The sequence below is a fragment of the Lygodium microphyllum genome, chromosome 1, assembly GCF_053477565.2.
Source record: "Lygodium microphyllum isolate KBCC chromosome 1, Lygodium_microphyllum_v1.1.10, whole genome shotgun sequence".
Classification (NCBI taxonomy): domain Eukaryota; kingdom Viridiplantae; phylum Streptophyta; class Polypodiopsida; order Schizaeales; family Lygodiaceae; genus Lygodium; species Lygodium microphyllum.
The window spans coordinates 161,887,967-161,910,751 of record NC_141135.1 but is presented as its reverse complement, the minus strand read 5'-3'; the positions used below and the strand labels follow the sequence as shown (position 1 = coordinate 161,910,751).

At 42.2% G+C, this 22,785-nt stretch overlaps 1 protein-coding gene across 1 annotated transcript in view; it reads right to left on the bottom strand.

Moving 5' to 3' along the window:
• The window catches only part of LOC148041900 (Tetratricopeptide repeat (TPR)-like superfamily protein), a 174,609-nt gene extending 152,941 nt beyond the window's left edge, over positions 1 to 21,668 (bottom strand). Inside the window, exons 1-7 of the mRNA XM_087683924.1 lie at positions 21,492 to 21,668; positions 21,322 to 21,407; positions 17,239 to 17,291; positions 17,070 to 17,154; positions 1,842 to 1,950; positions 1,669 to 1,739; positions 1,223 to 1,292 (exon numbers count right to left, since the gene is read on the bottom strand). Coding sequence (XP_087540050.1) covers positions 1,223 to 1,292; positions 1,669 to 1,739; positions 1,842 to 1,950; positions 17,070 to 17,154; positions 17,239 to 17,291; positions 21,322 to 21,407; positions 21,492 to 21,605 — 588 coding nt within the window. The 5' untranslated portion in view covers positions 21,606 to 21,668. The remainder of the gene's footprint in view (positions 1 to 1,222; positions 1,293 to 1,668; positions 1,740 to 1,841; positions 1,951 to 17,069; positions 17,155 to 17,238; positions 17,292 to 21,321; positions 21,408 to 21,491) is intronic.
• Between the last annotated feature and the right edge of the window lie 1,117 nt (positions 21,669 to 22,785).

The window sequence follows — 22,785 nt, the reverse complement described above, 5'->3', positions numbered from 1 at the left end:
TGCCATCATTGCCTGCAGCATGCCTGCAACAACACCTGGACACCAAGCATTGTCTTATGGTCTTGTAAGGTTGCACCAATTGGTTTGGAGATGAGCCTGAAGAATCATCTGCTGAGTAGATCCCAACCTCGGGTGTGTCACCTAGGATGCCTTCTACTGGCATTCAATCAGCTACGGATGTCACCTACGATACAAGGCAGAGATGCAAGGCTGGTTCATGTGCAATTGTGGGCCTGGAGGCTCTGCCCAATGGACAAGTACTAGATCTTACTGTGTCGCAATCAAAGTTGTGGAGAGATTATCCATACCCTTATAGGGTGACATATCTAGAAGGCCTAGTGCCAGCTGATCTTCAGCAGTGAGAGCCTTTCAGTGAATCCCACTTTGGCACGTTTTGACATCCATAATTCACTCCCTTAGAGGCCAAAACTCTCGGCATTGACAGGACCTTCCGCAGTGATTCCCTCACAATAGGTGTTGCCATAGCCTGTTCTTTATCCTACGGAACAGTAAACCCCAGTGGTGCTATCCTCCTCCGCCATAGCTTCTTTTCCCCATTCCCCTAGACCAAACTAAGAGATCTTGTACATATGTGAGTTGATTTACATTGAGCTCCAGGTAGACTATTGAGCACTTGTTCTTAGCTGTATTTTCTTCTAAGTATCATGATTAGCTACACCTTGTAGACAAAAAAATAAAAGCATGCCAGTTCTCTGATTCAGTATACCATCTTTGAATCTAGATAGAACCTCGTAAAGTCACTTTGCACAATGGTCTCCTGAAAACTGCAGCTTAGTGGCAAGTAATAGTGAAACTTTTTGAGACTTTTGACTTTGCAATGCATGGTCAAATTCAAACAGAGTCACAATACTGTCACTCCACGGTATGATAGCAATTAATTTGGATCAACTTTTGCAATTGATTTTAAAAAGCTAATTAAAAATGTCTAGTAAACCGCATACTTGTTCTGTCCAGTCCCTATACTTCTTTTCTTTGACAGATGAAAACGGAAAATATTGGAGAAAGGAAGAAAGGATTTGACCAAAGGAGAAAACTCAATGGTGACAGGAGAAAGCATATCACTTTTTGTGAATCAAAGTCTAATACAAATACCTACCATATGAAAATATTAAAATGATGGCAATAACATGTATTGTACACAACAAGGACAAAGTTCAAACCCTTGAAAAAAATGTCAACAGGAAGGTAAAGCTTTATTTGCCTTGAGTTTGGATACTTCTTCTGCACTCATCTCCTTTCCATTTGAGCCAGCTTTATCCCGTGTCTCCATACTGCATTAACAGGTGCAATGCTTTCTAAGTTGTGCCTCATTTTCACAAAGCTGCATAGACTATTTAAAGATTTGCAAGGAGCTATCAAGTGAAAAACAAGAATCTCTCACTAAGTACATTATTAGGCAACTAAAATGTACTTTAAAACACTTTCCATCTTTCACATTAAAGCACCAAATATTAAGATTTAACACAAGCCATGTTTCACTTTAAACCACCTAACATGTACCTTTTTCACTTTTCACATTTCACATTGAAGCACCGAAAACATATCCTTAAAACATTCCATTGATCTCTCTCTTACAACTCTTGGGAGTGGACATCAAGAAGGATATAGAGGGAAAATAAAACCTGACGTGCATGGATAGATGCTTACACTCCTGAAGGGAGAATGTCACCGAATGCAAAAATTAAACCAAAAGCCACCACACCAAGACCAATGCCAACCTGTTTTCTGAACAAGTATAATCAGCACATAGAGAAAGTGGATACAGATCATCTAAAGAAGAGCTCTTCAGAATACAGTCATGCAGCACAGAAGGAACTTACTTTTACAGGAAGGCTGAAGATGTTTGTATCTTGTTTAGTGGCAGCAGCATCATAATCTATTGGACCATACAACTTCCTTTCCTCTAGCTTTCTCTTTTCTTCTGTAGACCTGCAAATGAACAAGATGGTCATAAGCAAGTAAAAGTTACCCTCTAGGTCATAAATCCATTCCTAACCACAAAGGACTACCTATCAAGAAGAATACAAGGAGAAAAATGCCTATGCAGAAAATATTCAAATTGAAGATCAATTGAATAGACGAGGAAAATCCTAGTGGAGATTTCCATCCCCAAAAGCAACATTTTCACTTTCCCAAAAAGCTAAGAGAGTTCTAACTGCCTTTATAGTGATTAATGTGTTCTTCAATCTGTAGATTTGAGGAGTGTTCCTCACACAAGAAAAATGAAATGTGAATAGAACATAGTGATTGTCAAAATGATTTCTAAAGACCATATGTTACTCAAAGGTTTAACGTCAGACTTAAATCTTCTAATTTCTTATCCTCTAGGTGCTTTGTCAGATAGGTGAACCGTGAGTCAAAGGGTCAATTACTACTGCTGCACAAGCACTGAGCAGTAACTTCACCGCAGTGTGCCCATCTGTTATGTTCACTGCTTGTCTCACGTACCACCTGCCTGTCTCAAGTACCATGCCAACAGTTTGACCACCTTTGACCCTCTCACTATGCAATATGTCTGCTAGACTCTCCCTAGGCTAATCACACACTACCACTCCTTTACTCATGCCTACCCAAGCCCTCTTGGTCCTGCCTATGATCTCATCATAAGGGCCCTGCTCATTTCACATGTCTGTTCATAGAGCAAAGTCTTGTGCCCTCTTTTATTATCATCACCCAGCTGCCTATCAGGGTGCATGTCACTGGTCAGCGGTGTCCTGTCTAGACGTCTCTCATCCCACTTTACTAAGTGGGTTACACTCTGCCCCCTACAACTGCAGCTATCCTTGGTAGCCACATCACATTTTCATAGAGTCAAAGTCTGCAGGACTGAATCCTCACTGAATAGTGCCTGAGCTTCTTACAATAGTAAAAGGCCTGTATTCCAGTTGGAGAAAACTCCAACTACTTGAAACATTGCTTGTAGATCTCAAAGTAGCACCACTAACTCTCCTAGAAGATCAACTTACAGCAGTGCCCCAGGCAGCCTCCCTGCTGATGCTGAGCTTTTCTTGTCTCTGGCCCATATGCAATCCTCCAAAGCCTCAAGCCACAAGCCATGATCTCAGTGCCATCCTTGTGTGAACACCTGCTAATGAAGACAAAGGATAAGATGGCAAAGACTGGTGATGAAGACAAGTATATGTTGCCTTAAATAGGCCATTGAAACATTCCAACCAAAACTGCTACCAGTCGACCAACCTGTCCACCACAAACTTGACCACCCCACCCATATGTCATGTCTTCAGCCCATCCCTGATTGTGGTAGTACCCACTGGAAAGTGACCCCAGACGATGAATGACCATCTTGCTTTGAATGGCTCCCAAGTCCATTCCATTCTTCCCCTTAATGCATCACCTGTCTTTACAAGCATAGACCCTAAGGCCAATGAAAAGAGTCATTTCCAAACTGAAATGCATCCAGCCACATTATCTCATGCATGGGTAACCCTTGAACTTGAACAAATAACGGAGTTACATCCACTGAGCAACCTTCTTGTACCATGAAGTACTACCTGCTGCCACACAAGTGACAAACTAATCCCACAGCTGCCAGCATCTACTAATGCTATCTCACCTTATTTGAGGGTTGTGGAAGAAATAGCACCACGGTAGCATGCAGAATAACTGAGATGAAACATTAAATTCACTTTCCAATCAAAGGGAAACTTCAATTGATAGTCACATCATTTACAATGCAGAAATGCCGCTTCTTCAATGGAGCTAATTTTGGTGAGAGCTTCCCAAATTGCTTCAACCAGGCTACCAGCATATTTGTATCTCAAAGTTAGCCCCATAGACTCTTGTTAACAGTCAAATCACACTAGTATGCTGTTAGCAGTGTACATGTCTTGGATGCCAAAGTCTTAATACTAGGTGCCGAAACCTCCAGCTGTGACAGTCTATTAAGAAAAACGCCAACAAGCTATCCAAACAAAGTACAAAGGCCAAGGGCACTTCTTATAGCTCATAGACAAAATGAGGGCATCACAAACTTTATTGACCAAGAGTCAAGACTCAATAGACGCGGGATACATGAGCATGTCTACTTGTACAAGTTCTTCTTTCAAGAATTTGATAGACAAGACACCATGGGGGTACTTTAGAGGAATGGACAAAACATGGAAAACCATAGAGACAAATACACTCTCTTCCGCAGACATGCCTGCCCTTCATATTCATAATCCTCATCGGCAAAGGCATAGCTATCTATCTATCATGGGGACATGAAATTTTGAGATGCTTTAATCTTGCCAATAAGATTTGATTAAGTTATTAGTCAAATGTGCAAGGTTGTTTAGCACATGGGAGTTATTTCACGGTAACAAGTCAAGGACCCCGAGAATGCAATGGGTGGTGTCAAAGACAAAAGCTGTGATAAGTTATGCCAACTAGGTTTCAGTGGTCAATTAGTGTCAGTCTTGACCCTAGGACAATTGTTTTGCCAATGAGTGACAATGATGATACTAGGGACTAGCATAAATTAATTAATTAATGCCAATCAAAGCGTCAACAAAGGTTGGAAACCACTCCAAGTTGCAAATGGCCTAGCCAATTTAATTATGGATGGGCACATTTATTTTTGAGCAAGGTCAGAAGGGTTGAAATTAATTTTCAGAATTATTTAATTTTTAAAATTAATTAAATGGTTGGATAATGCTGAAAATTGGGTTTGGAAGGCTGCCATAGCAAAAATGTCCATGCAAACTGAAAAAACATTTTTTGGGGCTGGGTCTCAACCATTCAAGAGTTTTTAGCCTATGAGAGAGAGAGAGGAAGCTATTGGTCTGATTTTCCTATAGTGGGTGACCTTCTAGAGACTAGGACAACAAACAAGAGCCATTCTGGAGCTAGCAACAACAAGAAGGCCATCATCAGCAGCAGGCAATAGCATTCTAGAGGCAGTTGGTATCAGCATTAAATGCTGATTGGTGCAGGCTGCAAGCTGATTCTAGGATTTTCCCACGTGAATTCTGAATTCTCTCTCTCTGGCATTCTCTCACCTATTCCAGCCCATTCTTGGGAGATCTCAGCTTATCCCAACCACTTGGAGCAGATCTCGGCCAGATTTGGTGGACAGAAAGAGGATTTCTACTGTATGAACTGAAAGAAGATGGTACCCTAAACCTGGTACATGCAAAACCTCTGAGGTATGGGTACCACCTCGTTCATCCGGAATAAGCTGCATCTTACCCCGACCTGCAACAGAAACTGAAGAGCTGTCTCCAATGAGAATCTGCCCACGCGAGGGTCGCAGCTGGGCAACACCATCTGATGAAGGAGTCGTGTGCCGTGAGGCACCACTATCAACAAACCACTCTCGAGCCTGGGGAGCCGTCATCGCAGCATCAGAAGCATTTGGTGAAGCGTCCTCAATGACAGCTAGATGAAGAAATGCAGCTGATGAGGGTGCAGCCACCGCTCCAGAATCCTTGGTGTCCTTCTTCTTGGTGTCCTTCGTGTCTTTGTCAGGGCAATCCTTCTTCCAATGGCCAGTCTTTCCACAAATATGGCATGTGGAGTCTTTGTCCTTGTCCTTCTCCTTGTCCTTCTTGGACTTGTTATCCCCCTTCTTCTTCTTTTGGTCCTTCCCCTTCTTCTGAGAGGCTTGACCTGTCAGCGCCTCCGACTTGGAAGCATTCTGTCCCTTTAACTGTTCCTCTTAGTCCAAAACCATAGGAACCAACTCTTCCCACCGAAGAGTAGACTCTCGCCCTGAAGCAATAAGGGCAGAGTAAAATGTACCGAATCGTGGCGGCAACTGGGACAAAAGTGTGATCGCCATGTCTTCGGAGGAAATCGGCTTCCCCGCATTCTGAACCTGCATCTGAACCTGCCTTAGCTTGTTAATGTGCTCCCGGAGCGAAGAAGACTTATTTACGGACAAGGTCCGCATCTGTACCTCCAAAGAAACCCTCTTCATTAGGGTCATCCGATTGTACATCTGATCAAGCTCCAGCCATATCTCCCGAGCCACCGTCAAGTGCTCGATGTGAGCGATCACGGCTGTAGTGCATGATAGAAAGAGAAAGGATCGAATCCTGGCATTCAGTTTGTCCCAATGAGACTGGGCCTTGGCCAACTCCGCACGAGCATCGGAAGAGAGTTTGGACTCATCTCTTACCGAGGGCCGGTCAATCTCCTCCTGTACCAACTCCGCCAAATCATAGGACTCAAGGATGGCCAACATCATGACGCGCCAAATGCGGTAGTTGTCGCCGTCGAGCTTCTGATCTGTAGGAAGAGCCGGTAAGACAGGCACCTTCCGGTCCATAATTGCCTGGAACTCCAAGTCCATCTCTGTAGACATCTTCACCTGCAATGCCTTCACAAACGCAAAATCAGCCCCCTCTGACTGGGAAAACTCAGCCTGCTAAGGCTCTTCCGCGTCCTGAACCTTCTTCACCCGCCGGAGGCGATGAAAAAACAAAACCTGCACTTGTAGGCTGAAAACTCAAACTTCCTCCGCGTCAAATAGCAGTAAACAGCAGCAAATCCACCACCTGTACTCCTTTCCTGTGCGCCCACACTCGTTTCAGCCTTGTTCCAAGGCGTAGCCCTCCTGTCTGCCCTTAAACGCAAAAAACGCAAATTTGTGTCGCGATGGAAACTCCTCTTCAAGTTGATTCTGCGCTCAGTCAGCCCTCAAACACTGCTCTGATACCATGTCAGAGTGCAGCGGTGCGGAAGCGTAGGACTGAGAGAGAGAGAACGCAGAGAGAGAAGAGAGAGAAAGAGACAGTGGACGATGAAGATCTGCTGTATAAAGAATGCTGAATACAAAGATATGCAGATATATACACGGGCGCAGTGCGCTGGACTGCGTGTCTCCACCTCGACGATGCAACCTGCTGTCCATCTCGAAGTCTGCTGCAGTCTGCACTGTCTGCTGTCTGAAATCTGTGAACAGAGACAGAATCTGCGCGTCACCGGTCTGTAATCTGCATCAGAGAAGTGTGTAGACTGCTGGGAACGTCGGGTATAAATAGCCGACAACCGGGGCAAAAAGAGGGCGCCAGAAAATAGGGCGCAACCAGGACAGGTCGGCTGCATTAAATGCAGCCGACTGGGCTGCAGGCAGTCGGACTGCCACGTGGCAGTCCGACTGCACAGTCCGACTGTGCAGACTGCCTGCCTGCCTGGCTATGATCTCTAACAAATGCTCCACAAACATCATCTCACCAAGGAACATGCTCACGAGACCCACTAACTCCACACCCACAGTTACCACCTAGCTTTCAAAGCACAAACTTACATGCTACTCACAAGTAGGGTCTTCCATCCATAAGTTTAAACACTAACTATCTAACAACAACACCCCTTCTTCACAATCACCACATACTCATCTTCATCGTCACCTTTTTACCAACTCAGCTCCATAATGCCTCGGTTTTGAGCAGTCCACATGACCTTGCAGCCATACCGCAGCGTCTTCTCTTTTTTCACACCATTATCTTCATCTCCTCTACTCTTCAGCTGTCCAAATCAGATCTTCACTGCCTATCAAGATAACACCCTCAAAACGTGACCTCTCTCACATATATCTCCTCCACCGCCTTCATCTACTCCCTCTCCCTCTCCTCATGTGGCCCTCTCTCATAGACTCCACCCCCATTCTCAAAGTGGCACCCTCTCAAAAACTCTCCTTTTTTAGAGATTTCTCAAGCCTTGCTTCACGGCATGGTGCTCCCATGTTTTCTGTGTGCTTTTATTAAAGTTAGTCATTGACACTTTTCAGTTGATGAGGTAAGCTGTGATGCCAGCTTGCTTTCCCAAAAGCCATAGCTTTTTGAGGCTTGGCTTTAGGCTTTTCTATTTTTCCATCTAAGTCTAAAACAGCGCTAGTGTCATAATGTCAGCATCATCACCCTACACAATCTGGTCTTCATCCTGTTGCTGCCCATGGGCCAGCTGCCCCCATAATCCACGTGCATGCTCCACTGTAAGCACTATGTCAGTCATCATGTCCTCCTCATCCTCCTACTTCCACATGTATTGATCAGCCGGGATCTTCATCGCCATGCTGCCTCAAAAACGTCCACATGATCATGTTGTTGCAGCTTGCATCGTCATCATCTCAGCCAGCCTTCACACCACGTTGCATCACCTTAATAGGCACCATGTGTAGGCTATTGTACTCCTAGCACAAAGCCTTTGTTCATATGTAACCACTCTATGTGTCATCCTTTGTCCCATAAGTATAGTACCAAATTGATGACGTGGTCACAACCATCCTCTTGGCCATAGGATCTTACCCTCCATACCCATGATAAAAAGAGAGCAACAAATCATTGCTTGCCATATCCACTTCATTCCTCCTAGAAGCTTATGGCGCCTCATGTGTTGGGATAAAGGCCCTTTATTCACCTCCGTGTATAGTACACGTGTATTACTTAGCTGTACATGTGAATGCACCCTTACATGCCCTAAGTATAAATACATTTTATTCTTTGTGTACCAACACATTGTTGATACACCCAAAATCAAGTCGTACTCTCTCTCTCTCTCATTTGATATTGATATTGATCATGGAACTAGAACAAATTGTGGCATACATTTGGGGAAAGTTCACTAAATGTACTCTCTCTCTCTCTCTCTCTCTCTCTCTCTCTCTCTCTCTCTCTCTCTCTCTCCTCTCTCTCTCTCTCTCTCTCTCTCAGTCACTCTCACTCACCTGCTCCCTCCTCCAGCTACTAACTCCTCCAACAATTGATATCAAAGCATCAAGTTATGCACGCTTCCCCAAATCAGACCAGTTGACGGCATGGACTACTTGACAAGTCTAGTCTGACTTGACGAGATCAACTGACAAGAGCTGGGCGCAACTGTCAGGTCGACGTGAAAGACAAACCAGTGAGATAGGTGGGACTAGGATCAGGCGAGGTGTTGAGCGTGTGGCAACCAGTAGCGGGCAGTAGTCGCAGTATGAAGCAGGCAGCGCCAACAGGCACACGTGGCGGACAGGTCATGGGCAAGCGACGCTACAGGGAGTCGCGACGGCCAACAAGCGCATGCAGGCACTAGGCATGACGACAAGACAAGCAATAGGGTGGGTAGCGACGTGGCACGGTGGGTCAATGGATCCCCCTCCCCCCCCGGTCAGTTTTTTTTTTTTAATCAAATCAAAAAAAAAAAACTTTAACTTTTCACTTTCCCCTTTTTTCTTTTGATCGAGATTCACACGTGGAAGCACAAGTCACAAAACTGGGCAAATCTGACCCAAAAAATTAGGGCTTTTTCTAGATTTAATCCTGTGCCTGGCAGTGACATTTGTGTCAAAAATTGCAGACATTGTGCGTATTGACCTCATCAAATTCGGAATTTTGTCAAATTTGTCAAAATTTTGGTCATTCAAGTAAAATTTCCTGACATTGGACCCGGAAAAATCGGGGCTTTTCATGTTTTGCTGAAGTTTTGCTCAGTTTGGTCAGATTGATTAACATTTACGCATTGTTGGACCTAGAATTGTGACATTTTGTGCAGAATTTGATAAATTTCTGCAGTATTTGCTCGAAGCGTGGCTGGTTTATGTAAAAACAGCAGAGATTTATTACTATTTGGGGAAGAACAGCAGTGTATTTGCTGGTTCAGCTTGTGCTTCTGCAGTTCAGTGCATTTACTCATGTTCGTAATAAAAATGGCTGCAACTTCTTCTTGTTCTGACATTAAGAGTTTGATGGAAATGGTTTGATGGTCAAGGCTTTGACCTTTGGAAAGACCATATGCAGGGCATATTGTTCTTAAAGGATTGTGAGGATGCTTTGCAGGAAGATAAACTCACACAAATGTCTAAGGCAAATTGGACGAGAGTTAACAAAAAGGTTGTGACTTACATAAAGATGGGTGTCACTGATGACATTTTGACAAACATTAAGGGCTTAGATATAGGTTATGCAATATGGGAGAAGCTGAAAACTACCTATGAGATCACCACACCTGTTAAACAGATGCATTTAATGCGCAAGTTGGTGAATATGCGACTGGATGAGTCCAAGCCTACAGCTGAGCACTTGAGTGCATTTACTAGCCTTTTAAATCAGCTCAAGGATGCAAATTTGGATTTTGATGATAAGTTGAGGGTGATCTTTCTGATCACGACACTGCCTGATTCTTGGGAGACCTTGGTGGTTTCTCTCAACAATAACCCCAATCTCTCATATAATGGTGTGAGGAGTTCAATCTTGAATGAAGAAATTAGGCGTAAGTCTAGTGGAGAAGGCTGCAACTCAGCTTATAATATTAGAGACAAGGCTGAAAAGAAAAATACAAATGCTGAACAGAGAAACAAAAGCAAGAGCAAAGGAAAGGAACAGAGTGATATTACTTGATATCAGTGTGGTTGGAAGGGCCACAAGAAGCCTGATTCCAGGTATTACAAGAAGGAACAAGAGAGAAAGAAAAATGCAGGAGACAAAAAGAAGAAAGAGGATAAGACAGATGCATCTGAGGCAGCCAAAGGCAAGGAAAAGGCCAATGCAGCCTCCAATGTAGTCATAGAGAAGCTTTCGGATACCGAGGCTGACATATTATGTGCAATTGATTATGTTGCCCTTGTATGTCACATACAAGATATGCAGATTACCAAGGCCAATATGATTGATGCACTTTTGTCAGTTGATGATCGTGTCACTGAAACTTGGATTGTAGACTTTGGTGCCTCTTTCCATGTAACTCCTTGCTTGGAGTGTTTCACTATGTTCAATGCAGATAGTTATGGAAAAGTATACCTTGGAAATAACCATGCTTGCAGCATTGATGAGAATGGCACTGTACACCTGTCTTTAGATAATGGCCAAGAGCTTGTGTTGAAAGATGTCAGATATGTGCCTGGCATCAAAAAGAGTTTACTATCTGTTGGTCAGCTTGACTTTCATGGTTACACTACACTTTTTGGTGGTGGTTTGTCGAAATTGAAAAAGGGTTCCATGCTGATTGCCAAAGGAACCAAAAAGGGCACTTTGTATTGTTTGCACTGTAAAGCTTTGAATGGCAAGTTCCTTGCAGTTGCTGAAATTGGTTGTCATTTTGAGTTGTGGCATAAGAGATTAGGCCATATGAGCCACAGAGGACTTGATGTCTTTGACTCCTTGAAGAGGGTTGATGGAAAAGGCTCGAAACTTGACTTTTGTAATGAGTGTCAGTTTGGAAAGCAAATGAAAAATTCATTTTACTCTAGTGTCTCTCGTAAGTCCAATGTCTTGGACTTAGTGCATTTTGATATATGTAGTATGCCCATGAAATCATTGGGTGGTGCTGCATATTTTGTCTCTTTTATTGATGATTGTTCTAGGAAGATTTGGGTTTATATGTTGAAAAAGAAAAGTGAAGTGTTTGCTGTTTTTAAAACATTTCATGCATTTGTGACCACTCAAACACGTAGAAAGCTAAAATGCTTGAGAACTAATAATGGGTGAGTTCACATCTACCGAATTTAAGTCTTTTTGTGACTTGCATGGAATTAAGAGGGAGCTTACAACTTCTTACAGCCCTTCTTCAAATGGGGTGGCTGAAAGATATAATAAGACTTTCAGTGAAAGAGTGCGGTACATGCTGTCTCCAAACGGTCCTTAAATAATGGCATCCCTGGGGAGTTTTGGTCTGGCAAATCGGCCTCATATAACCATTTATGAATATTCGATTGTGATGCCTTCATGCATGTTAGAGATGAGCTGAGAAGTAAACTTGACCCGAAATCCACCAAAGGCATTTTCATGGGCTATGGTAATGAGGGTGAATTTGGCTACAGAGTGTGGCTACCTCAACATAAGAAAATTATTTGCACTCGTAACGTTGTGTTTAATGAGGCAAAATTGCTGAAAGGTACTTTAGCCTCCAATGAAGACATGGACAAGGTCAAATTTCAGAATTTGCAGCCACCTATTACTTCAAATGATGAGCCTCATGGTGCTGTACCATAGGCTGAAACTGATGATCAGTCGGTTATTTTTTAGCCTGATGATGATGGACAGCAAATAGAAGCACAAGGAGGTCATGGACAGCAAGATAGACTTGCTGATTATGAAAATGTAGATGCTGATAATGAAAATGAAGGTGTTGTACAGCATGAACAGCATGCTGAAAATGGCTTACAGCAGCCAATAAATGCTGAAAATAACATACCTCCAGATGTAGACCCAATTCCTGAAAATGTAGATCATTGGGTACACAAGTCTACACGTTTAAGAAGGCAACCACATAGGTATGACCCCTCTTTGCACTATGTGATGCTTACAAATGAGGGTGAACCTCTTACATACAAAGAGGCCAAGTCATGCAAATTCAGTAGTAAGTGGGAGCTAGCTATGCAGAAAGAGATTAAATCTCTATATGCTAATGATACTTGGGATCTTGTGTCGTTGCCCAAAGGAAGAAAGCCTCTTCCAAACAAATGGGTTTACAAAGTAAAGACAGTTGATGGAAAACCCAAGTACAAGGCAAGAACGGTTGCCAAAGGGTATGCACAAAAGGAAGGGATTGACTTCCAAGAGGTCTTCTCACCTATTGTGAAGATGACCACCCTACGTGTGCTTTTTGCTCTCACTACTGTATTAGACTTAGATCTGTACCAAATGGATGTAAAAACAGCTTTTCTACATGGTGAGATTGATAAGGAAATCTACATGAAACAGCCTAAGGGCTTTGTAGTTCCTGGAAAAGAGCAAATGGTGTGTAAACTAAAACGCAGCTTGTATGGGCTAAAGCAAGCACCACAGCAGTGGTACAAAAAGTTTGACACTTCTATGCTCTCTCATGGGTTTATACGCAGCCATGCAGATCATTGTTTGTACATGAAAAAGGATACAGATAGCAGCCCCATCATACTTGTTTTGTATATGGACGATATGTTGCTAGCTAGGAAACGAAAGACTAGCTTGGATGCTCTCAAAGATCAGTTGAAATCAGCTTTCTCCATGAAAGATTTGGGGAATGCATAGCATATATTGGGCATGAGGATTCGCAGGGATAGAACACAGAAATTGTTGTTCTTATCTCAAGAAAAGTACATTGAAAAGGTACTGGACAGATTTAACATGATTGAAGCTAAGTATTTTGGGATGCCCTTACCTCCATATCTTAAGCTTAGTAAAGCCAACAGCCCAAAAGATGACGTGGAAGCCAATGCTATGAAGGGAGTCCCTTATGCATCAGCTTGTGGCTCTCTTATGTATACTATGGTTGCTACTCGTCCAAACATTGCTCATGCAGTGGGAGTTGTTAGCAAGTTTATGTCAAATCCTAGCAAAACACATTGGGAGGCTATCAAGTGTATTCTTCGATACTTAAAGGGTACACAAAGAAAGTGTATTTGCTATGAGCAGGATGCACTACTACTGAAGCTGAATACATATCAGCCACTGAAACTACTGAAGCTATATGGTTGAGTAGACTTGCAAAGGATCTCGAGATGTCTATGAGTACTCTAGTGTTGGGATGTGATAGCCAAATGCTGTGTATCTGGCTAAGAATGCCATGTATCATTCATGCACAAAGCATATAGATGTGCGATATCACTTTATCAGACAAATTCTGGAAGATGGTCTAATCACATTGACCAAGATCAAAACACAGGACAACCCTGCAGATGCTCTCACTAAAAGTTTAAGCAAAGCTCAGCATGAGCATTGCATACGACTAGTGGGAGTTGGTTAGAGGTTCACTTCGGACCTTTAAGTGGGAGGTTGTTGGGATAAAGGCCCTTTATTCACTGTCGTGTATAGTACGCGTGTTACTTAGCTGTACATGTGAATGCACCCTTACGTGCCCTACGTATAAATAATTGAATCGTTCTCTCTCTCTCTCTCACTCACTCTCACTCACCTGCTCCCTCCTCCAGCTGCTAACTCCTCCAACATCATGATGCTTACATCCTAGAGATAACGTAACTCTCAATACATAGCCTTGGCTAAAAAACCTCCCTGCTATGGAATCCCCCTGGTGATGATACACCTCCTCTTAAACATCATCATCAAAGAAGATGTCCTCACCATCCTGTTCTTGCTACCTTGTGGTTTGTCAATGTCTTCCTTTCATCTCTAGTGGAGTTTTGGGTTTCCAAAGAAGGCCTCACGCAACCAAAGTGGATTTCATTTTTGTGTCACGTGCATTATATGTGACCGATGGTATTTCACCACATCAAATGCTTGTAGACTTCATCATTTCATGTATTAAATACTCAGCACGCTACTTCCATTCAAGAGAGAGGGAGACTCCTGCACTCCATTGGCTGTCCTCAGCCCGTACCGTTGTACTACTCTAGAGCCTTAGTATATGGATTCCATTTCCTAAGTCTATTCTCCTTGAGTCGTTTTGCATTCTTATTGTTCTTTTTTGTTCATTGTGTTTAAGCAGATCTATCAGCACCATCTTTGTGCTTCCATTGCTCCACACTATCTAACATGCTTGTCAACCTATTGCCACTATGCTTTATGGACAGTCTCTTGAACATGATCACCAACCAATCCATGGTCCACCACACTTCCTTGTAGAACTCTCCAATGCTCTATTTAAGTTTGTAAACTAACAATACATTGTAAACCCTCTCAAAGAGCCTCCGCTTGGTGGAAGCATGATCCCATGTCATTGATCACATACTTCACCAATTTCAAGTACTCCTCACACATGGCCTCATGACCCTAACAATAGCAATGAAGCATAGCAATCATGGTCTGATTGGATTTTGCAGTTGCTCATCAATATTGAGGATGGAAATGTATGGAACTACCAACTATGTGCCAAGACCATAGGACAATGCCTTTCAAACTCCATTAGTGAGCTTGAAATCTTTGTTGAGCTAAAATATGCATTATTTGCTGATTAGCCTCTTAAATAGCCCCAAAACACACTAAAAATGCTCTTTTAGAGTAAAACCCTAAAACGGGGAGTGGTTCGAGAGAGTTCAGTGGAAACCCTAAAACGGGGAGCGGTTTGAGAGAGTTTAGTGGAAACCCTAATTTTTGGGGCGCCCTTCCACATCTATAAATAGACAAGCTGCCCCCATTCAGCGATCATCCTTGTTTGCAAGTTACACCAGCCCACACACCCTCTGCTGCTGTTGGCGCCCAGTTTCTAACCTGCAGCCCGCCTCCATCTGCTGTCCAGCCATCATCGACTGCACCCACATTATCTTCAGCCTGTCCATTGCTGTAGGCGACAGCTCTCAGCTGCTGGCAACTGCTCCAGACTGTCCCAGACTGCTGTTCAGCCTGCTGTCCATCATCTCCAAGGTCAGCCAGCTTGCATTTTCAGCATTGCAGGCCCTGACACTCTCAGACACTATTTCAACCTGCTGTTTACAGCAGATTGTGCACAGTTTCTAGCCTCCGATCAGAGGTACACTGCTGCGTTTACCAGTTTCCAGCATCCAGACTTCTGCGTTTTGGTGACCAGCTTCCTGCCATTCACTATTCAGCACTGCTACACTTGACTGTCGATCGTGCCTTCGCTAACCTATCCTGGCTCGACGTGCAACGTAACCTCGAGCCATGCACTCCATCAAAGTATGCAATAGCATGCTGTCATCGTCCCCGTCATACAAATCACTCAACAATAGTTGAAACATTGCTATGACAGCGACTACAACACCGATGACACACATTATCAAAAGACTTTCGTCGTCCATTCACCTGTCAAAAGATTTGACGAAACTTTATGAGACACTTGAAGAGAGATGTAAAGGTAGAATAAAAAACTTGTTTTTTTATAAGTTCCAAATTCATCTACAATTGAATTCATTATTCCTTTTTAAGACTTTTGATTACATGTAATAGACCAGATACCGAGGAGGCAAGTGTATCCATGATCACGATCTTGCACTCTTCAAATGTTTTTTTTCCTCTAGGTTTGATTTTTGGTTGGCTAACATCATTGATCCATGGGGTGAGCGACTGTTCTATCATCCTCATGAGTGCTCGTGAGCTAAGAGTTCTATTCTTCGTCATCGACACTTGAATCAACGAACTTTCTTGACAAAACTACCTCCTTGGGTATTGTTGCATGGTCCTTGCCATGCTGGACGTGTTCTGTGGTGTGCCTTGGTCCCTCTTGCTGCCCGATGACGGCTTCAATCTTTTTACATCAACAACGGCGGTTCCCTTCAACCATCAACGAAATGGGCCAAGTGTTCGAGTGGTAAAATTACATGGCTTTCTGCACACAACAAAGCTACTAGCTGATTGGTATACTCCAGTGAGCATCTCTATCTAGCCTACCATTGAAGAATTTATCAATCAAGGCAATAACAGCAGTTTGGGGTATTTGGCTGACAGGTCTCCAGCATAAAGAAGTCCTTCTATGTCAACCTTTTGCAACAGCACAACGAACTGCAATGATCAGTATTAGAACAGCTATTACCAGTCTGGTTACTGTGGCAGAGATACTGTAAAACAATCATGTTGCTGTTGACAAGAAATAAAAGGGTGTGAAAGATGAGACCAGGGAGGGCATTATTCAGAAAGCAAAGATAAATATGGTCTTAACAAAATCCAGTTGCTTTGATGAGCCCATTGCATGGCAGCTGAGATGGAGACGACTTGTATAGTTTAAAGATGTTGACCAGTTCACAAACACTGACATAAAACACCAATTGATGAAGTCTCCTGAAGTTGTCAGTTAAATTCTTTGTAGTTTATGATTATAAGTTTCTGGTGCTGTCACAGTGAGAAAATACATAAGAAAAGTGCTCTGGGCATTTCTTTGAAGTATGTTTGCATGCCCATGCATCTCATTTTCAGATTATTGTGCTTCCCTGATGGTGCAGATTCCAATTGTATTAGCTATGCTCACCATGACATCAACCTTCGAGAAGGTCCTCAAAGTCTCCATTGCAGCACAGGCTATGTATCCAAAACAAACACAATATTGTTCACAATAGGGTGCAAAAATTCAATGTGTCAACTAGCAGTAATCAGACCCACAATGTGTTTGCTGGATCACTGAAACACTTGAAATAGTGCTCAAGCGCCTAACACTATTATCTGCAAACTACTAATCTGCCTTTGGATTACCTAAGGGCAGACCTTGCAAAACAAAAGAGAAGCAGTTAGCAATGTAACCTCTTGATGGCCTCCAAACGCTCTTCAAAGCTCCTAGATGATACACCTTTCCTATCTTGTGCATTAAAATCCATGTCTACATTATCTGCACTTGGAAGACATTTATAAAATTAGGAGGCAAAAGAAATCAGCTTAAAACTGAACACAATCATTCAGCAAGCCAGCTCACCGCTTGATGAGGCTTCTGTATTTTTTGCTCTAGAACTTAATTGGAAACCTCCCCTGCATAATCAAAATCACAACTCACACATTAAACCTAGAACAAAAGGGACTTGGAGGATAATAACATTTGAGACAGTGCAAGGAAAATACAACTTTGGAAGAAATTCGAGCTGGTCCAACCCTTGAAAGTGCAATAAAACAAATGCAGCACACACAGTCTGCTAAAATTTCTTTATCAGTTTGCATACCAGACCCTCATAAACTCCTTCCACAATTGTAAGACACTCTGAAAAATAGAAGCATGAGATGTACTGTGACCTTTCACATCCTTTCTGTCAAAGCTTAAAAAGGTTATCAACCATACTGAAAAGGTAATGTATTCCCCTTCCATAAAAGAAATGACGACGAAGGATCTACTGATACATTCTTCGAAGAGATTCCTACTCTCAACCAGTGCAAATCAGCCCACACCCAGCCATCAATAGAATAATTTGAGATATTTCTAACCAGTTACTAAAACAATTAATGTGGATGTCTTTTGGCATTGTGTGTGGTCTTCATACATAGCAAAAGGCAGAAGGCAATCCAATGCAAAGAGCACACACTGTATTCCAACAATCATATAGAAAATATTAATTGCTAAAACCTAGTCATTCATGATGATCAAGGTGTAGGTTGAGCATCTCTATTCTCCCAATCACCTACAATGCCAGGTTTGGGCTGATCATTCACCACATCACCAAGAAGAACCAAACAGTCCACCAAAAATGGATCAAAAATGACATGACTAAATTTACTAACACTAGATAGAGTTCCAAGTGACCCTTTCTGACTCAGTGTAGGGATCACAACCAGAACATGATCACGACTGCTGAAAAGACATTAGCCTTTACCTACACACTAACAAGACATTAGCATGTACCTACACAAGCCTCGTACCAAGGTTCTCCACATCCGATAAATGGGACAGTAAGTCTGGTTTGTCCAGCCCTGTCCAGCTCACTTTATCCTAGCCCAGCTTGTCCAATGGACAGCCCGTCAGACCATTGTGTGTGGATCAAAAAGTGGCCCTTGACATGAACATTTGCATGACTGTTTTCCAGCCATTCAAGGGTACTTTTTGGGGCTGTTTTGGCAGCTGGCTGAGGGCTCCATTTCCCAAAATATACACAAACATACTCTCTTTTTCTCTCTCTACCCCAAACAAACCACCCACAAGACACTCTCCCCCCCCTCTCCCCTCTTCAAGATATTCTCTCTCCCTCTCAAATTCAAATTTCAAGGTGTCTCTCTCACTCAAATTTCAAATTTCAGGTGTGCGCACATGTGCATGTTGCACACCCACAAGGTCATACTATCTAACACTCTAATGCACTACTTAGTCCTCAAGCTTTCAAGAGTGAAGCTCTCTCTCTACCTCCTCGAGCTCTCAAGCTACCTACCTGCTCAGGCCCTCTTAAGTATAGGCCCTAAAGTATGTATATGATTTTTCGCATTGAATGTATGTACAATATATCTTACTCCAATTATTACCTAGTAACATTGGACAATATGTGACAACCTTGTTCCAAGGTCATCAATCCTCTCATATATTTTACTCCGATTAGTACCTAGTAACATTGGACAATATGTGACAACCTTGTTCCAAGGTCATCAATCCTGAGAGGTAGCAATTTCAGCTCTCCTTGAATGAGTTTGATTCTGCAATTTCCTTTGCTACTCGCTTAGCTAACTTATTACTCTCCAAACTCCATCCACCAAGTCAATTCTATTACCATTGGTGCTCATGAAGTTTGCAACTTACCAAAAAAAGAAAACCAGCATTGCACTACTCTTCCTCGTGTAGGCAAAAACGAAAGGACCAACAGTAAGAGAAGTTATCATGTGTTGCAAGGGGGTGTTTGGCTTTCCAAGAGCATCTTGGGCATATCTCCATGTGAGCCCACCACAATTCGCAGGACATCAAAGTACTTTGGCCTATGGTTTCATGTTTTAGGTCAATCAGTTGGTCACTAGACTTTTAGGCACCTACTCTACTCTTGTCACTTCTATTCGCATTGATGCTCAAGATGTTCATGCCTCACTGAAAAAAGAAAATCAGCATCACAATACTCTCCCTTCTCCAATAGTCCAAAGGGAAAGGACCAATGGTAATAGAAGTGACCATTGTTGAGGTAAAAATGCATTATAAATTGATTAGCTCTTGATTACAACCCCAAAACTCAAAACTCAAAAACTTTCATTAAAAAAGAAATGCGTTCCTAGAAAGTGTCTGAGTCCCATAGCCAAACCCTAATTTGGGAGGACCCACCCACCTGTAAATAGACAAACTACCCATCACTCAGCCCCAAACTCGTTTTTGCAGCAGTGAAAATTAAGTGTAAATTAATGGCAATTATTTGTCTTAATGATGACAATTTGTAGACTAGTTATTACAAGTAGTAATCATCAAGCGCCTGCTATCCAGTCCCCCTGCTACTGTTGGCGATTGTTTCCAGCCTGCTGTCATCACCAAAACACCTGCATTTACAAATGCAGATCGTGTTCCAGCCTGCATTTACCCTCTCCCAGCTGTCACTAGCTGCTGACATCATCAGCAGTCCCTGCGTTTGTTGTACCAGCACTGCCATGTCTAAGGCAGATTTGCATTTAGCTGCTTAAGCCTGTCACCCAGCTACCACATCACCTCCTATTGCTGCATTTAAAGGTTTCTCCCCTGTTCCAGCCTTCCACACTTAGTGGACTGCATTTGCTGTTGCTGGAGATATTTTGAGGCTATGTACTGCATTTCAAGATCCATCATATTATGACACATTCTCCGGCTCATGCTCTCTACCCCGATCCTAGAGACATGGGAGTACGGGGATCAATGTTTACTTTGCATAGTGTGTTTGCTGCATTGAGCATTGTATAATTCATAGTTCATTCATTCACTTTCACTGTCCATTGTCTCTACGTTACCCTCACAGTAACTGCATTCTTTATCACTTTGTACTTTGTTATACGATTGTGTTGTTATCTGTAGACCATTATTTCTTCACACAGTATCAAAGCTAGGTACTCCACTAAAGAAACCTGGGCTTTTGATTGGAGAGCTTGTCATCAGAAACACGTTTACAAAGGGAAGATGACCTGAAACGCATCCACACCACTTCAATCTCCAAAAAGTCGTGTCCCAAGAACCGAGCAAGAATGGGTTCCATAGCTTGCCCAATGAGGTTCTAACACTGGCGGAGAGACATCTAACTATCATGGTGTCTACAAACCCTATGTAATCTCGCAAGCCAAGTACAATTTGATTCTCATGCATCAAGCCCAATAACAACTAGGAGGTAACATTGTTGATTCACCCTGAGATTATACACACGTCTAGTGATTTTGCAAGAAGAATGGAACCTCCATATGGGACTAGCCATCCTATTGGAGTAGGAGACACAGGGTAGAAACCTCATATCCTTTCCCTCCTTCCACTCCTATGTAAGGTACACAAGTGTTTACTTCTATTCCCATTTTGAATGTTTCTACTTCCATGCAAGATGTTGGTAATATTCAAGAAGAAGGTTCTCTTTACCCAATTCATAACAGTCTAAGTCCTAAAGAGGACACATACTTTTGTGTAAACACAAAAAGAGGTGCATAAAAGCAAAAACTCAAATTTTCCTTCTTCAAGTTTTCCTTCAAGTTTTGTTTCTCAAAGTTAGAATGAAGTAGATGCATCAACATTTCAGGCCAAAACTTGAAATGTTTCAGTGTTTCGCCCGTGTCGTTTCAAGCTATTCGCATTACTATGCTTCTACGAGAACATTGGCAATCCTTCTTTCATCATCTCACACATCAAAGGCCATGATTTATAAGTTTTTAGATTCCACTCTCATACAGACTAACCTAACCGCTTGGTTCTGGCTCTGTAAAATTGTTTACAGCACAAGATACACGGAAAATAAACTACGACTAACATTCTGATCATAAGCACTTCATTTTACCACGAGACAAAGAGCTCTCCAAGGTACGAAACGGGGACTAACATATCCAAAAGAATCTCAACATCCGGCTGCCATAGTTCTTCTAGAAAGAGGCAAGCGCATTGTACCTTGCCGCTTGCTGTGGATATGGGGATGATAGAGCCCTGTACGTTCCCGCAACGACGTCCTTCCAACCGACAGCATCATTCCAAAGCTGCCACGGACAAGCAGGGCCACTAAAGCTGAGACCAGCACAAGATCGCGGCAACAAGAAAGAGCTTCATAGAAAGGACAATACTTGTGGTTGCTGTTGTCTTCTCGTCTTAATGTTGAAAAGATTCTGAGACTTGATGCAGGAAGAGATGGGGAAGGAGCATTCACCACCCGAGGACAAGACAGAACCCTCCATCATCTCCGCTACGTCTCTCTCTCTCTCTCTCTCGCTCTCTCTCTCTCCCCCGAGTGGCTTGCCAAGTCTTGTATATCGCGAAGAATTAATTAATTGCTGGTTAACGATTAACAATAGTACATTATCCGATGTCCAATCTTCTTCAGACTTCTTATGTATATTTATCTTTATTCTTTTTATTTATCTATCTATATCTATACTATTTCTATATAGCTATATCTAATAGGTGATCTGCATCTAGATTCTTCTTGATGATTTGCATCGAAGCTCCAAGCACTTCTCTACAAATGTACTAACATATTTAAATGTTTTTTCCATATGATTTTAAAGTGTATCTAAAATTAAACTTTAAAAAAACAATTACCGATGTCAAACGTAGGATATCCTATCTCAATCGTTGTGTGTGTGTGTGTGTGTACACGCACACATATACATGCATACATACACACACACATATATTAGGACATTGATATTGTTGATAATATACATTAAGTTATGTTAACATTAACTATACATATTTAATCATTCATTATACACACTCATTATATACATATAATTATATTACAATATAATTAGCATATCGTCATAAAGTTTTCTAGATCGTTGATCAAAGATAAGTGCATCCATACTTATTATTTGGTAGCTATCTGTCAAAAGGTTTTTTGGATCATTGATCAAAGTAAGTGCATGATCTTTTAACATCACATCGCCATCAAATGTTTATACAAAGAGCAAGGCAACATGATTGTCTAGGGAAGTTCCTACTATACCTTAGGTATATGTTTCACTTTGGCTATATGTTATGTTGAATGTGCAAAATTAGAAAATAGAATAAGAAATATATGTGTGTGCAAGAAAGATCACTATCTAACAATTCTCTTTCTTGCTTTTATAATTACTATGTATTAGTGCATTATTATCTATGTATATTGAGACCAATGTGCTCAAGGCTTAAGTGAGGCTCGACATCTCTCTTCTCTCTTTCTATCTTGCTCTTGAGTCCCTTTTTTCCTCTCCTCTTCTCTCACTCAAATGCACTTGCAACTCGAGTGATCTTGTAGCACTCAAGCGCTCCCTCTCTATCCCTTGCCCTTGACAACCTCTCGAGCAAGAGCTCTTAACTGCTTTCAAATGGATGTAACTCGAGTGCTCTTTGGAATAGTGCTTTAGTGGCCGTCTTCTC